Source organism: Pseudomicrostroma glucosiphilum, assembly GCF_003144135.1.
Source record: "Pseudomicrostroma glucosiphilum strain MCA 4718 unplaced genomic scaffold BCV69scaffold_13, whole genome shotgun sequence".
Classification (NCBI taxonomy): Eukaryota; Fungi; Basidiomycota; class Exobasidiomycetes; order Microstromatales; family Microstromataceae; genus Microstroma; species Microstroma glucosiphilum.
The window spans coordinates 464437-478094 of NW_020289925.1; the positions used below are offsets into that span (position 1 = coordinate 464437).

The window sequence follows — 13658 nt, forward strand, 5'->3', positions numbered from 1 at the left end:
CCACCAAGTCTCAAAGGCCAAGCCAAGCCTCATTGCCAAGCAAAAGATGGTTGCAGCAGCCATTCAAGCTCCGCTCCGCTCAACTCAGCTCCAAGCCGCCGGGGGCGGAAAGGAGAGCGGGCAAGTGCTCCCCAGCCACCGACCGGGGTCGAGTTCCAGGCTCCGCATCCTCATCCTCGCGTGGCCCTTCTCTCCGCGTCGTCGTAGTATAAGGGTCCGAAGGGCGGGGGGTCGGAACGGAGAGGAAGCTTTCCATCTGAGTTGAGTCGAGTCGCCAATATCAAAAGGAGCAAGAGAAGAATTGGGAGATGCTGTGAATAGATTACTGTACTACAGGAAAAAACAAAGGCTTGATCTCGTGCTGAGGGTCACGCACTGACAATCGCCTCTACCCTCTCCCTCATCCTCGCCAAGGAAGCACTCGCTCCATCCCCACCCATCCCTTCTCTCCTGCTAGCCCGCAGTAAATTCACAACCTTCAGTCTGACTAGCGCTTCCTGCATTACCGACTTTGTCAGATCCAGATCCTTCTCCACCTCCTGCAGCATAGCTACCGTCACAGAAGAGCTCCCGCTCCCGCTCGCGCTCACTGCTTGGTTACGCAGAGGTTGTGCAATGGAGGAAAGAGCGTTCAAGCGCCAGAGGAGCGCCTCGAGGAGGATCCTCATCGACACATCGTTTGGCTCTGGGGGAAGATTCGACGACTTCCTCGAGCCCGCCTGTGTCGCGGTAGGAGGCACCAGGGTCCTCAAACGGATCGGCGCCGAATCGCTCCTCTGCTGTAGCGGATTGTGAGTAGAGGGAGGCGCGGTAGTCATTGTGAAGAGCTGAGCGCAAAAATGATCTAGCACCGAGAGACCTCGAGTAAAAGTAGCACGAGCAGCTTCGAGATGCTCTTGCGAGGGAGCGGATCCAGGAATGGCTCGGAGGAGAGAGGCGAGCAGGAAGTGATAGGTCTTGCGGTTGGGCTGGATGTAGTCTCTGCGCATAGACTCGAGGATGCTCAGAGTCAGAAAGGTGCCTGGTCGAAGGGAACGAAGACGCTCAATCGACCTGTTGCTCTCCTTGAGAGGTGCAACTGGTGTCAGCACAGCGCCGATATTGGCACCTTGTGGTAGGCTGATATCAGGTGACGTGCCATTCCCATTGGTGTTCGCCAAGTCGCCTTCATCGATGATGCGCTGCAGATCGCAACCGGACTGGATCAAAGCCGTCCATGTCACCTCATTGGGGCGATGCCCGGTGCCCACCATCTCTGACACCAGGGCGAGACCGGTAGCAATCTGTTCCCGCTTCATTCGCAACGCAGCAACATCTGATGGCACAGCGTCCTGCCCTACTTCGTTCGTTGATGTGCTGCTGTCCCTTAGCAGGCCCTTCAGTAGCACTGTCCAGGTCACTGGAGTCATGTTGATGTTGTTTGCCTTCATCATGCCATGCACTGCAGACACCGCCCGAGCGCTGGAGCCTGGAGCTCCATGGCGGATGAGAGCATCCAGAACGGTAGTGTAGGTAATCACGTCCGGAATGACATTCCAGCTCTGCGAAGTCGTGAGCAAGTCCGTCAACGCTGTGAGGTTACCGACCCGAGCGTAGGCTCGAAGCATAGTGTTGAGCGTAGAAGTGTTGGGTCCTGGAACCGACGCCGCTTTGGTAGGCGACAGCATCGCTGCGAGTAACGCCTTTGCTTGTGCGTCCCTCTCACCCTTGAGTAGACCAAAGAGAACAGCATTATACGTGACAACAGACGTGCTTTTTTGAGAGAGGCTGTTGGCGGCTCTCTCAGCGCTGGCAGCTTTGTTTTTGTACTCTTCAAAGAGGTCCATAGCGTCGTCAATCCTCCGGGATTGGAAGAGTGCAGTGATCATGGTAGTGTAGCAGTACATGTCCGGCCCAGCAGATGGTCCCGTCTGAGCCGTAAGTTCACTCCAGACGCTCTCAAGCGCATCCCAATTACCCAACTGGGCATACCCTTTGAGAAGCGCATTGTAGACTTGCTGAGATGGCTTGATGCCGAGAGAGATCAAGTGGGACCAGACTTTGGAAGCTATTTCCAGCTTGCCCTTCATGAGAGAGCCCGACAGTAATGTTGCCCAAACATAATCATCGACGTCGGGCTTAGGAGTCGAAGCTGGCACAGCGTCGGAGCGTGGTAGGCCACTGACCCACAACCAAGCTTCCGGTCCGCGTGTTCCGTCTATCAGAGCGTCGAGCAGACCCAGGGCAGCATTGAAATTTCCCTTGGCGAAGAGGTCGCCGAACAGTCTGGCAAGAGCATTGCTCCGCACTTGTGCTTGCGGCCGATCGAGACCCCAAGCGAGTTCCAGAGCGTAGATAATTGGCGCAAGCTCTCCAGCTAGCTGAGACGTCGACTTGTTCTCATCGTCTTCTCTCTGAGCATTGGCTAGCAGCTTCTCGATCCTGACCCTGCTGTAGATCCAGAGCTTTGTTCGGTCGGGCATGGGTAATTGGCGCATAAGAGGCAGCATACTCCTTGCGTGGCCCTCCCTTTTGACAGTGAGGTGGGCCAAAAGGATTAGCAGGTCGGGCAGGAACGTAGGCAGCATCAGGCGAGCGTCCGATGAGGCTGTCTGCCTAGCAACTTCGCTCTCGTCGAGCTCTGCTGCGATACTTGCGGCTTCTTCGGACTCTTCGTTTGAGCCTCCTTTTGCTTCAGCCTCGACCTCGCGCTCCTTTCCCTTGTCCAAGGGGAGCTCGCGTAAGCCCGAAAGGTCCAGATAATCTTTTGCAATTGCTACTGCCCTTTCATCTTCTCCTATACGAATGTACTGCAACATCCATCGGACAATCTCAGTACCTCTCGTCGATTCGACGGCGAGCCTTGTCTCCTCCTTGATGAGAATTGCAGCGCATTCGTCCAGATCGAGCGTAGTGGGCTTCCCTACTCCGCTTTTGCCTCGCCTCACGAGCTTTCGAAGATCTCTTCGTCCCACCTCGCCGATGGTCTGGAGAGTACCGAGCTCAACCAACCTTTGTCGAGCATCCCACGCTTTGTCTAGATCACCCTGAGTGAGGGCCACGCGAAAGTCGTAAAGTGCTTGGTTGTGGGGGTCGCCCTGCGCTCGAGGTGGTCTGGGTTGCCCGTTGCGGTTGCGATTCTGGTACCATGATTTCGAAGGCGCCGGTGGGGTGTGTACCGTAAAGGATGATGACTGAGCGGAGGATGAGAAGGAAGACCAAGAAGAAGAAGACGCCGTGGAGGGGCCGCGGTGGCTATGTGTACTAGGCATACGCAAGCCCGGGGGCGTGCTGCGTGGTGGGAGGGCATGAGATCTCACCAGACGAAGCTGCGGCCATGCTGACCTGGACGAAGACGATGCCATGTACACGCCGCACCACAGACCTGAGAATGCCGACTATGGTGAATCTACCGAGGTGAGTGTTGGATTCGAGGCGGCGAGAAGTGCAGAGGGTGAAGAGGATCTTCTCTTCCCGTCGGCTGCGTCGGAGCGGAAGGGGAGCGGAGTCGGACCAAGCCACCACTGCTCCACACGCGAAGGCAGGTACGGCGGGCGTCAGGAAGGCCAGGCCTGATCTCGATGGCTAATGTTCGCACGCTGACCACCTCACACCCCTTCCTCTTCTACCTTGCCCTCGTATCTATGGTTTGCTCGGTCGACGTAGCGTCACTGCACCGCCTCATCGTGTCGACGATGGCATAATGCCTACGTCCACTTCGACAGATCGATCCAAGAGGTCTCAGCAACGCAAGAACCTTGGTCACCCGCCAGAACCACAAGGTCCTCATCGCCCAAAAGACTTCGTTCGTATCCTTACTCCATCTAACATCGTCTATCTCGGCGCTCCGCTGTCTCGTCGCTCAGTCGACTCGTCTGCGATGAGGCCGGAAAAAGGGACTTCATCAAAGGGGCGCCCCATCTCTTTGGATATGCCCAGGCCCTCAGCGCCTGCAGCGATTACCTCTTCCAGCACCACTCACGCCCTTCCTGCCTCAATTTCGACAACTTCTGCCTCCCCCGCACTCACCACTACATCAGTATCGGCACTCCTCACCCAATTCAATGCACCCGAGCGAGGTACCACTCATAGCAGAGCTAGCAGTATCGCCTCAGACTCTCCCAAGAGGCCCCAGACACCACAGCTAGGCCCTGTCGCCCGTCTACGCGAATCTGGCAACAGCAATCGGGCTCCACAAAGCCCAAACAGCGCTGAGCTTGGTCAGGGTAGCTCCGTTGACGACTCTTTTGCTGGCAGCTATAGCATTCCTAAACGGAGGAGCTCACTAGTCGGGCCGCAGCATGACGCTGGCGTTAGCCCTGTGCAGCTTGGACGCAGGCTCAGAGCCACAACAAATAGTGTCGATGAATCTCTACCAAGAAGCAGAAATGTTACATTTGACTCCACGGCCGATACTCAAGGTAGTAGAAGCTCAGCTCCTTCTTCGCCAGGCGAGAATGCCGAGCCTGTCGGGGGCGATTACAAAGAGCCTGAAGTGTTTGGCGAGGTCAGTACTGAATCCTTTGGTGCAGCTCTCCAAAGTCTTAAGGAAATAGAAAGTCGCAACAACTCTTCTACAGCTGCGAAGGAAAGCACAGGACTAGGCAGTGATCTGCCTATGCCGGCAGAGGCCCTTCAAGTACTCGAGCAAGCTACCAAGCACAGCGAGAATCTCTCCGAGGTGGATAGAGACAGGGCGACCGCTGAGCTTCGCGCTCATTCCGAGAAGCAGCTCATCAACGAGCAAGACAAGGAAAGGCGCCAGAGTGAGCTTGACAGCTTTCAAGAGCAGAGCCAGCGCAACGAGCGTAGTGTGCTTGCCGAACAGATTGAGCCAAGCAATGAAGAGTCTCAGTCAGGACTGAGTCCCCCCCTTGAATCGGCGAAGCCATTCATTGAGACTTCTGAACCTCGACTACGCAGACGTCGCAACTTCTCCGCTTCGCAGATGACTGCCGATGCAGAGGAAGAAGCAGACGTGGTCGAGTCTGTGCAGGCTAGCGACAGCGTGACGGAGGAGACGCCAGGTGCTACCGAGGGCAGGCCAGGTGCTATAATGGAGGCACCAATTGTTGCCGGAGATGTTCCAGGTGCCATCAGAGAGACACCTGGTGCTATTGGACACACGCGAGGTGCTGTCGGACCAGAGCAAGCCGATGCGCTTGATGCCTTTGTGCCGCCTAGTATGCAGGTGATCCACGCTGGCAACGACGATGGCTCGGACGGAAGCGCTCAAGTCTCACAGGCTCCAGCCGAGTCTGTCGAATCCGGTGCCTCGATTCTCGCTGATTCGGCGCCCGTGAAGGCCGAGAGCGACACAACCGGGGCGTTGGAAGGGGCAACAGTGGCACAGGAGCCGAGCGCTGAAGACGCCAAAGTAACAGCCGCCCTCACAGGTGCGGCTCCGAGCATTGAGAGCGCTGAACAAAGCGAAGAGGTCAACGACGTAAAGTCTAAGGCTGTGGGGCCAGAAGGAGTGGAAAAAGCAAAGGTGGCCGAGCCTCCCACAACCGAGGGTGCCAAAGAGCTCCTTCCCGACTCTAAAATGACTACATCGACGGACAGAAATGCCAGTCATCGAAAGCCTGGCAAGCTTACGGCCATCGAGCGCCAGATCAAGGAAGACGGCGCCAGAGTCTCTTCGGTGACGGGCAAAGGCAGGCCAGGCTACGAAGTGCTAGTCAAGAAGCAAAAGGGCCCAAGAATACCCATCAGTGTCTCCCTCAATCTCCAGGTGACCATTCCCAAGAGAGCTCATGCGAAGCTTCCTGCTACGACGACGACTTCGGGTGACATTGGGGTCAACCTGTCGAACAAATTGACGTACAACGTTCAATGTATCGGCTTGGAAATCTCCAGGAGCAGTCCGGTGGGAAGACTGCTGACCTTCGGTATCACCGCCGCCATCTGGATCCTTTGGGCCACCGGAAATTGGTGATAAAGCACGCGCCTGCTGAGTCCCAGGTCCTGTTTCTGATGACGTCCCCTCTTTTTTACGATGCCGATCTCGAATCGGCGATGACGAATCTTACGAAGACACTGTATCTGCACGCACTTCATTCATGTCCTATTTTCGCACGGTGGTATGGAGGGCAAACCAACTAAGCCATCGCCGTGGTCCCGACCCCTTGTCCTTCCTCTCGCATCTCTATGGCAATGCATTCACAAATTCCCGCCCTCCCGCTCCAGCAGCGTAAAGTCATGCAGACCCGCAGCCTTCTTCGTCTCCTTGTACCCCGGTCTCGCCTCAATCAATCTCAGCCAAGCCTCGACATTGGGCCACTTCTTGTCTTCCGTTCCAATCGCCTTGGCCAGAACGTACTCTGCCGAAAAGGCATTGGCAATGTCCGCTGCTGAGAACTTGCCGTTTGCGAGGTAGAGACCGTCCTGAGGTCCGTACTTGTCCTTGTTGGAGGCAATCGTGCTTTCGTAGAAGTCGAGGTCCTTTTGAACATTGACGGCCATGCTGGAAGTGAGCGTTTTAAGGATCCTTTCATTGCCTTCAGGCATGAACCACTGAGAGTAGACGATGGGTAGGGCATGCGTGAAGGGCGTTTCGCAGAAAGAGAGGAGCGCAGAGGCACGACTGCGTTCTGCCCACTTGCCTACGGGCGGTAGAAGCTCCATGCCCTTTCCGCTACCGTATCTTTCGATGAGGTACTCTATACACGCCACACTCTCGTACACTTGCACCTCCTCACCGTCTGTGTCGTCGATGATGAAAGGGGACTTGCCGAGGGAGAAGCCCGAGTTCTTAGACATTTCCGGAACGGCCTTCTTGCCGTTCACGCGGGGGAATGTCTTGACCTTCACCTGGTCTCCGATGCCCAGCTACCATTGGTGGATCGGGAACAGAGTAAGCGTGTAGGCACTCGTTCGAAGTCTGGGCTCTGGTAGCCACTCACCTCGAAGGCGGTCCACAGGACTCTGAAGGCTCGCGAATTGTCGAGGTAGTACAGTGTCTGCAAGTTGTGGACGATGAGAGGTGTTAGATAGGTGCCTGCCTTCCATCATTTGGCATACCTTGTACCATACATACCAGCGTCATGATGTAGCTTTGATCATTGATGAAAGGTCTGCAAGCAGGGAAGTGAAACACTGCTCTATCTGCCTGCAGTCATGTGTACCACCACCCCTTTCCCCGGAATGGGATCCTTCTCCACACCGCCGGGCTTTGGAAGGCTCAAAAGCGCGTGGCTTGCACGTCCTGCCCATCGGCCGAAGGACCCGGAAATGCGGTACTCCGCGGTTGCAACGCCTGCCGGTGGTCCCTTTGTCCTACTCTTGAGCATCGGAGGGTCGCACAAGCCTCTAGGGCGTCACTCAGCCCAATCAACGCCCTTCTGTGTGTCCCTCACCAGTGATGAGGTCTGCAGGTGGCATTGCTGATGACGCCCACTCGACGCCCAGGAACAGGAGGTCTTCCTTCAGGGGCTGCCCTTGGACGCCTCAACCTCGGTAGACACGACCTCGGGGACGTCAGGAACACTATCTGAGACGGTGGAGCTCCATGCGATCTCCCTTTGTCTGCGCCAGGCACGGCTGAAGTATAAACATGGGTAGCACAATGAGTAGGAGCGGCGCATGTCAAAACGAATAGCAAGTAATGACAATGCCCAGAGGAGCAACATGCGGGACGAAGAACAGGCGACGGACGACGGAGGCCCCTGAACTGTCCAGGGCGTTAGTAGAAGTTGTGTGCAAGGTCTTGTACCTTGCGCTTCCTGCCCTGTACTTCATGCTTGCGGACAATGCTATATAGGCGGAAGTCCGCGTCGAACCTTTGCCGGGTTGCTGTCAAACATCCTTCATTTCTTGCCGTCAACGCTTCTTCGCAGCACAAGTCGTCACACACCTCTACGTGCGCAGGTCGCCGCCCTCAAGACTCACTCACATCAAGTTCCGTCAAGCACCCTCTACCACTCTCTCATGACATTCTCAGGCATGTCCTGCGCTCGCGCTCTCCGCGTCTCTCTGAGTCTACTCCTTGTTGGGGCCTTCGCCATTGCCATTCTCGCTGGCCCAGCATCCGCTTCACCGGTCCGACAAAGGTCGGCTGCTCAGTCCTCGCTAGCCACCTCTGCAACGCTCACCAACCTTGGCACAGTCAAGCCCGCCACTCTGTCGAACGCTGTGCGTTACACCCTTCCATATGCTCAACCTCCTGTAGGAGGACTCCGCTTCGCCAACACGCTAAAGTTGGGGACATTGCCTAGCAATTACAGCGCAGCTGTCCAGGCAAGCGGGTGTATGCAGAGTGGTGACTCTACAGACGATGGAGTATCTTTCAGCGAGGACTGTTTGTTCATGGAGTGAGTAGGAAGTCTGAGCTCAATGGCAGTGGGGTAATTGCTCATCTGTCTACTCTTCTTCTTTGACAATAGCGTCTATGTCCCTGCCAACGCTACTACTTCTTCGGCACTTCCCGTCCTTGTCTGGCTACCAGGCGGATCCTTCATCGGAGGCTCAGCTCGCAACGCAGGGCTGGACGGCTCCCTCCTGGCTGCAGAGCAGAACATCATCGTCGTTATTATGCAATACCGCCTGGGAGTCTTTGGCTGGCTGCAAACCGCTTCAACCTTTGACGAGACCAAGGGCGGCGCTGCAGGCAGCTCTACAGTCGCGGGCAACCAGGCTGTGCGCGACGTTGTGATGGCTCTTACTTTCATTCAAGACCATGTTGGGTCTCTCGGTGGAGACAAGAGCAAAGTGACCTTGGCTGGCCAATCCAGCGGTGGTCACATGGTCCGGGCCCTCCTTGGTACTCCGGCTGCTGACGACCTCTTCTCGCAAGCAATCATAGCAAGCGACCCCGAGAATTACGGTGCGAGCTCTGTCAAGACACAGAACGTTCTTGGCGATTCTGTGCTTCTACAATTGTGGTGTTCCACCCTTTCTTGTGCCAGGAAAGCTTCGGCAAGCAAGGTCCTCGAGGCCAGTGAGATTGCTTTCTCCACCGCTCACACCTTCCACAGCAACATTCCCGCCGGCGAACCATGGAGACCGATGCTGGGCTCATACATCTCTGGCGATGTGCAGAAGAATGCGTCTGCCGGTCCCAAGAGGAAGGTCATCTTCTCTACTGTCCCGAACGAGGCCGGCGCGGTAGTCGGAGCGAATATCGGAGCCACTGCCGCGAATGCAAAGCTTCTACCGCTCGCCTCTATTCCCTGGTTCAAAGTGACACTGCAGTTCGCCGCTGACATCTTCTACAGTGGCGGACGAGGAACAAAACTTGCTACCAATGCAGCTTATGAGCAGAACAGCACCTCTGTAGGGCAAAAGGACGGCCTCAGGGCGCTGCTTGAGGGCATGGGCACTGATGGCACCTTCCGCTGCTCGTCCCAGCACACCGCCCTCGCCCTCGCTACGGCTGGGCACAAGGTCTACATCGCTGAGCACCACCAAGGCTACACTTACCCTGACAATGCTGACATTGACTACTGTACGGAGTCAGGCAAGGTCTGCCACGAAGACGACATCTACCTCGTCTTTGGCACGTACCCTGCCGATGCCACGTCCGCTGTCGTCGCCGCCAGCAAGGAGCTGCGAGCCAGATGGGGCGCCTTTGTGCGAGGAGGTACACCCAATGCAGATGGCTACCCAATGTGGAGCACCACGAAGAGCGTCACTGAGCTCAATGTGCTGCAATTGGGTGCCAAATCGGATGGAGCGTCGGGCATTGCGAGCCAGCAGAGGCTGCAGGCCTGTAGCGTGTGGGGCAGCACGGTGCAGTACGACTGGCAGATGTACGGCTAAAGGCGCTGGAATTCCGATGAACAGCTTTGAGGTTATCGTTGCAATTGTCAATACAAATCGTTTTGCTCTCCTTTGCATGAGTTGTGGCATTGGTAGTGGCCTTTCTTGTGCTACATACGATACTGGACGGTTTCCGTGAGCGGAAATGGCTGACACAATGTGGAGGCCGGAAATCTGTTCTCTGGTTCTCTCATGCTCATGATTGCACACGACAAATTACTGTGACTTTGCCTCGCCTTTGTCTATCCTCCTCCCATCTTCCCTGCCGATGCTTCTTCGACCAACAACCATCGCTCATCGACCCTTACTCACACTCGCACTCGCAGCTTCTGCATCTCTTAGACTCTCATCTCCTCAAATCGCCACTGGCTCCTTTGCCCTTGCCGCTCAGCAGCACAATCACAATCAGCAATCTCCCCTTCAACTCAGCCCTTCGTCGCCACACATCCGCAACTACAGTATGGGATCAAACGCTTCCACTGCCTCCAACTTTCCCAAGGGCAAGAGCGACACAGAGTGGCGCGCTCAGCTCAGCCCTGAGCAGTTCCGTGTACTGAGGCAAAAGGGTACTGAGCCTGGCTTCACGGGAAAGTACGATTCGCACTACCCCAAAAAGGGCGTGTACACCTGTGCCGGCTGCGATAGTCCATTGTACACTGCTGATTTGAAGTTCAAGAGTGGATGTGGTTGGCCCGCCTTCTTCGATGCTGTGCCTGGCGCGATTGACCGACATGTAGACCGGACTTTTGGGATGAAGAGGACCGAGATTACTTGCAAGGCCTGTGGTGGTCATCTTGGACATGTCTTTGAGGGAGAGGGATTCAACAACCCCACTGACGAGGTGAGTAGTCTTGACAAAGTCTCATGCTGTTACTCAGGGAGTTGGTCGATCAAAGTGCTCAGTTCGCCACCTCTCTCTCTCCCTTTTGCAGCGCCACTGTGTCAATTCGATCTCGTTGAACTTTAGCGAGGACGACAAGAAGGCTTAGAGACAAGGTCGCTACGGCTGTTCCTTCCTTTTGTACATCTTTCCCTTTAATCAGATTGTCTTTTCATTCGCCATAGATGGCAATGACAACGTCAGCGTGTGGCCTCTTCCCCGCACTCAGCACTCCAGCGCCTTGGCGTGGCCTTGCCCTTCCGCTTCCGCTTCCGCCTTGGGTCCTGTGCAGATCTCGTCTCCTCATCGATGCCACTACCCGCCCTTGCCGATGTAGGATGACTTCCGAGCATCGACTGCGTCCATCTGGGCAGACTCAGCTGGCTGCCAATGGACAGCAGTCTACTTCCAAGTACGTCCAACCTCCCTACTACCGCCACACATCCTCCTTTTCCCCACCTGTGGCGAACGCAGGCGCTCGTGGTCTGGGACACCTCGTCTCGGCAGCGACCATGTCTGCACATTCTCCCGACTCTAGGACTCGCCGTCAGCACATGACTTACCCAGATGCGATCCACTCTGAAATTGAGGCAGCTGATTCTCAAACCGCAAGGCAGCTTCTCTACAATGACGCGAATGATTCGCCGCAGAGTGCATCGGCGGCAGCAGCAGCAGCAGCAGCGGCGGCGGCGGCGGCAACCAACAACTCGAGCAAGGTGTCATGTCTAGCCTGTCGAAGGGCGAAGCGCAAGTGCCACACACCGGATACGAATACGATATGTCGTCGCTGCAATGCCCATCGGCTGCTCTGTGAATATCGCGAGCATCGTCGGGGCCAGAGGAAGAGGAAAGAGGGACCGCATGATACCGGAGAGGATGAAGAAGCGGATACTTCTGCAGTCAACGCAGCTTGGGTTGATCCTCTACCCAGAGAGAAGGAGCCCAGACTCGAAGCGAGCGACGCCCTCTCGGCTTCACCCACTCGCCCAGCTACCACCAATGCGCAATCGGCTTCAGCTGCGGGTCTGCAAACTGTGCGACCACGCCTGCCATCTCTCTCGCAACTGCACGCGTCTGTATCAACTCATCGCAGCCCACAGTCTCCCTCCTCTTCCAATTCTCTCGAAGGCCCTCACCATTACAATCCGTTCTCGATGGGTCCTTTCTCCAGTTCATCTTTGCCACAATCGTCCTCTACACGCAGGCCCAACATACACTTCTCCCACATCATCCACAGCGACGAGAATGCGTCTCCCTGTTCGCCCCATATCACGGGACAATCGGAGCCATCAAGCCTCAACCATTCACGAAACACTGAGAACATGGGCCATCAGGGCGTATCTCCCTCCTCTCCAGCTGCTCGAGAGCATACTATACTACAGAAGATGCTGTATCAACCACCTTGCCCAGATCCAATTGCGGTTGGGCTCTTGGCAGAGTCAGAATGCGCCGAGCTCTTTGACTTCTATTTTCGCTACCTCAACGTCACCATCGCTATGCTCGACCCTGCCATTCATGGCTGGCGTGACTGTCGTCAGAAGTCTACCCTCCTCTTCACCGCGGTCCTGACAGTATCTTCGAGAACCGTGCGGCCAAAGGTGTATCAGTCCTGCCTTCTCTTGGCGAACAAGCTCGTAGCACAGGCCGTTGAGTCGGGCGTTTCGAACATCGAAGTGGTGCAAGCGTTGAATATTCTGGCGCAGTGGAAGAAGGCTGACGACTCTTCAAGCTGGCGCCGGGTGGGCTACGCCATTCGCATGGCTCAGGAGCTCAAGCTGCATCTCAAGTCACCAAGACCCCTGCCAGCGGACGAGATTCAGGCTCGGCATGTCCTCAACAAGGAGCGCACTTGGCTGAACCTGATCATCGCGGACTACCATCTCGCCATCCATCACTCATTGCCCCGAATGATGGGAGAAGAAGGAGCAGCGGATCCCACAGAGTGGATCACTTCTGATCATCCTACGATCTCTACGCCTGGAGAGATTGTGCTAGCTCCGACGGTGGCGTTTAGTCGAATGTGCCGACTGTATGCAGACATGCTGGCCGGCATGAATGGCGACGCTTCGAATCTGCGGATGCTCAAGTGGGTGGAGCAGGAGTGGCAGCGCTGGAGAGCAAAATGGCTACTGCACCCCATTGGCTTTGGATTTGTTCCACAGCAGATGTCTACCTTGAAGCTCTTCGACGCCTACTATCGGTTCCACATTTGCGAATATCGCCTCCTTTATGCTGCACGCTATCGTACCTCGGAGCAAGTCCTTGATCCAGGCGAAGCGAGACCACTTGCCTTTGCATTTGGCGACTGCACCGATGCTGCGCTTGCTCTTTCTCGCGTCTTTCAGGAGGACTTCGCCCAGCCTGGACACCTGACCTATTGCTTCAATCTCACGTGGGTCAGCTTGGCAGTGACCAGTATCTGGCTTGTCAAGAATTACGCCAGTATGCCCATAGCCGATCGATCTCGGATCTTTGATGTCCTTTCCAACGTCGCAAGGTCTTCGGAAGAGGCTTCGAAGACACCAGACGATATGCCTGCATACATGCATCGTCTCCTGAAGCATCTTCTCTCTGGGATTGACGAACCCTCGCCTGACGCTGATCCCGAGCAAGTAGGGTTCATAGCGGGAGGAGAAGGCATTGCGCAGCATCCACAGAGCAAGACGGTGCTAATTCCCCCTGGTCTTGTCGCAAATCAGACAGGCTCGAGTATGGCCGTCGACAGCACTCAGCGCATGATCCAGGATGATCTCTGGACGAATGTCATGCAGGGTCAGGGCCATCATCAGCATCCACCGCGGCAGCATCAGCATCAGCAGCAGCAGCGCGACCAGATCAGCGGACACGAGTCCAACTCATTGTCAGGTGCAGCTCATGAAGCAGCATTGAATGCCAATGGTCTGACTTCCGCGGCGGAGGTAGCGAATGGGCAAGGGCGATCGGGAAGTATCGACGATGCGCACCTTTACAACAACCTCTTCCCCGCCTCCGACGACGACATATGGAAGCTTCTGTTCCCTGTCAGGGATGAGATGCTCTA

General features: G+C 55.9%; 6 protein-coding genes across 6 annotated transcripts; 4 read left to right on the forward strand and 2 right to left on the reverse strand.

Annotated features, from left to right (window-relative positions):
* Window positions 1–300: 300 nt before the first annotated feature.
* On the reverse strand, window positions 301–3428 carry BCV69DRAFT_59074 (hypothetical protein). Its single transcript, XM_025495378.1, has one exon. The coding sequence runs from the start codon at window positions 3342–3344 to the stop codon at window positions 369–371; it is 2976 nt and encodes a 991-aa protein (XP_025346204.1). The 5' UTR covers window positions 3345–3428; the 3' UTR covers window positions 301–368.
* Window positions 3429–3910: 482 nt separating this feature from the next.
* BCV69DRAFT_278585 (hypothetical protein) lies at window positions 3911–5772 on the forward strand (the record flags this gene model as incomplete). Its single annotated transcript, XM_025491210.1, has 2 exons — window positions 3911–5693; window positions 5714–5772. 2 exons carry the CDS (start codon window positions 3911–3913, stop codon window positions 5770–5772), a joined length of 1842 nt encoding a protein of 613 aa, XP_025346205.1.
* Window positions 5773–5826: 54 nt separating this feature from the next.
* On the reverse strand, window positions 5827–7107 carry BCV69DRAFT_284645 (hypothetical protein). Its single transcript, XM_025493114.1, has 3 exons — window positions 7019–7107; window positions 6885–6941; window positions 5827–6810 (listed from the first exon to the last, which is right to left on the reverse strand). Exons 1-3 carry the CDS (start codon window positions 7025–7027, stop codon window positions 6142–6144), a joined length of 735 nt encoding a protein of 244 aa, XP_025346206.1. The 5' UTR covers window positions 7028–7107; the 3' UTR covers window positions 5827–6141.
* An 816-nt stretch (window positions 7108–7923) lies between these two features.
* Window positions 7924–9805, forward strand: BCV69DRAFT_291063 (alpha/beta-hydrolase; the record flags this gene model as incomplete). Its single annotated transcript, XM_025493739.1, has 3 exons — window positions 7924–8019; window positions 8044–8291; window positions 8364–9805. 3 exons carry the CDS (start codon window positions 7924–7926, stop codon window positions 9736–9738), a joined length of 1719 nt encoding a protein of 572 aa, XP_025346207.1. The 3' UTR covers window positions 9739–9805.
* A 140-nt stretch (window positions 9806–9945) lies between these two features.
* On the forward strand, window positions 9946–10745 carry BCV69DRAFT_284647 (SelR-domain-containing protein). The gene is made up of 2 exons (XM_025493115.1): window positions 9946–10579; window positions 10671–10745. Exons 1-2 carry the CDS (start codon window positions 10007–10009, stop codon window positions 10725–10727), a joined length of 630 nt encoding a protein of 209 aa, XP_025346208.1. The 5' UTR covers window positions 9946–10006; the 3' UTR covers window positions 10728–10745.
* A 511-nt stretch (window positions 10746–11256) lies between these two features.
* Window positions 11257–13197, forward strand: BCV69DRAFT_243019 (hypothetical protein; the record flags this gene model as incomplete). The annotated part of the gene is made up of 2 exons (XM_025490050.1): window positions 11257–11875; window positions 11975–13197. Coding segments are annotated over 2 exons (1842 nt in total), but the record flags the coding sequence as incomplete, so codon positions are not given.
* Between the last annotated feature and the right edge of the window lie 461 nt (window positions 13198–13658).

Bases quoted from the DNA above. Each gene is read 5' to 3' on its own strand.
- BCV69DRAFT_59074 (XM_025495378.1), bottom strand. From the start codon at position 3,344: ATGGCATCGTCTTCGTCCAGGTCAGCATGGCCGCAGCTTCGTCTGGTG.
- BCV69DRAFT_284645 (XM_025493114.1), bottom strand. The intron at 6,811-6,884 runs GTGAGTGGCTAC...CACCAATGGTAG, and splicing joins TCCTGTGGACCGCCTTCGAG to CTGGGCATCGGAGACCAGGT.
- BCV69DRAFT_284647 (XM_025493115.1), top strand. From the start codon at position 10,007: ATGCTTCTTCGACCAACAACCATCGCTCATCGACCCTTACTCACACTC. The intron at 10,580-10,670 runs GTGAGTAGTCTT...TCCCTTTTGCAG, and splicing joins TCAACAACCCCACTGACGAG to CGCCACTGTGTCAATTCGAT.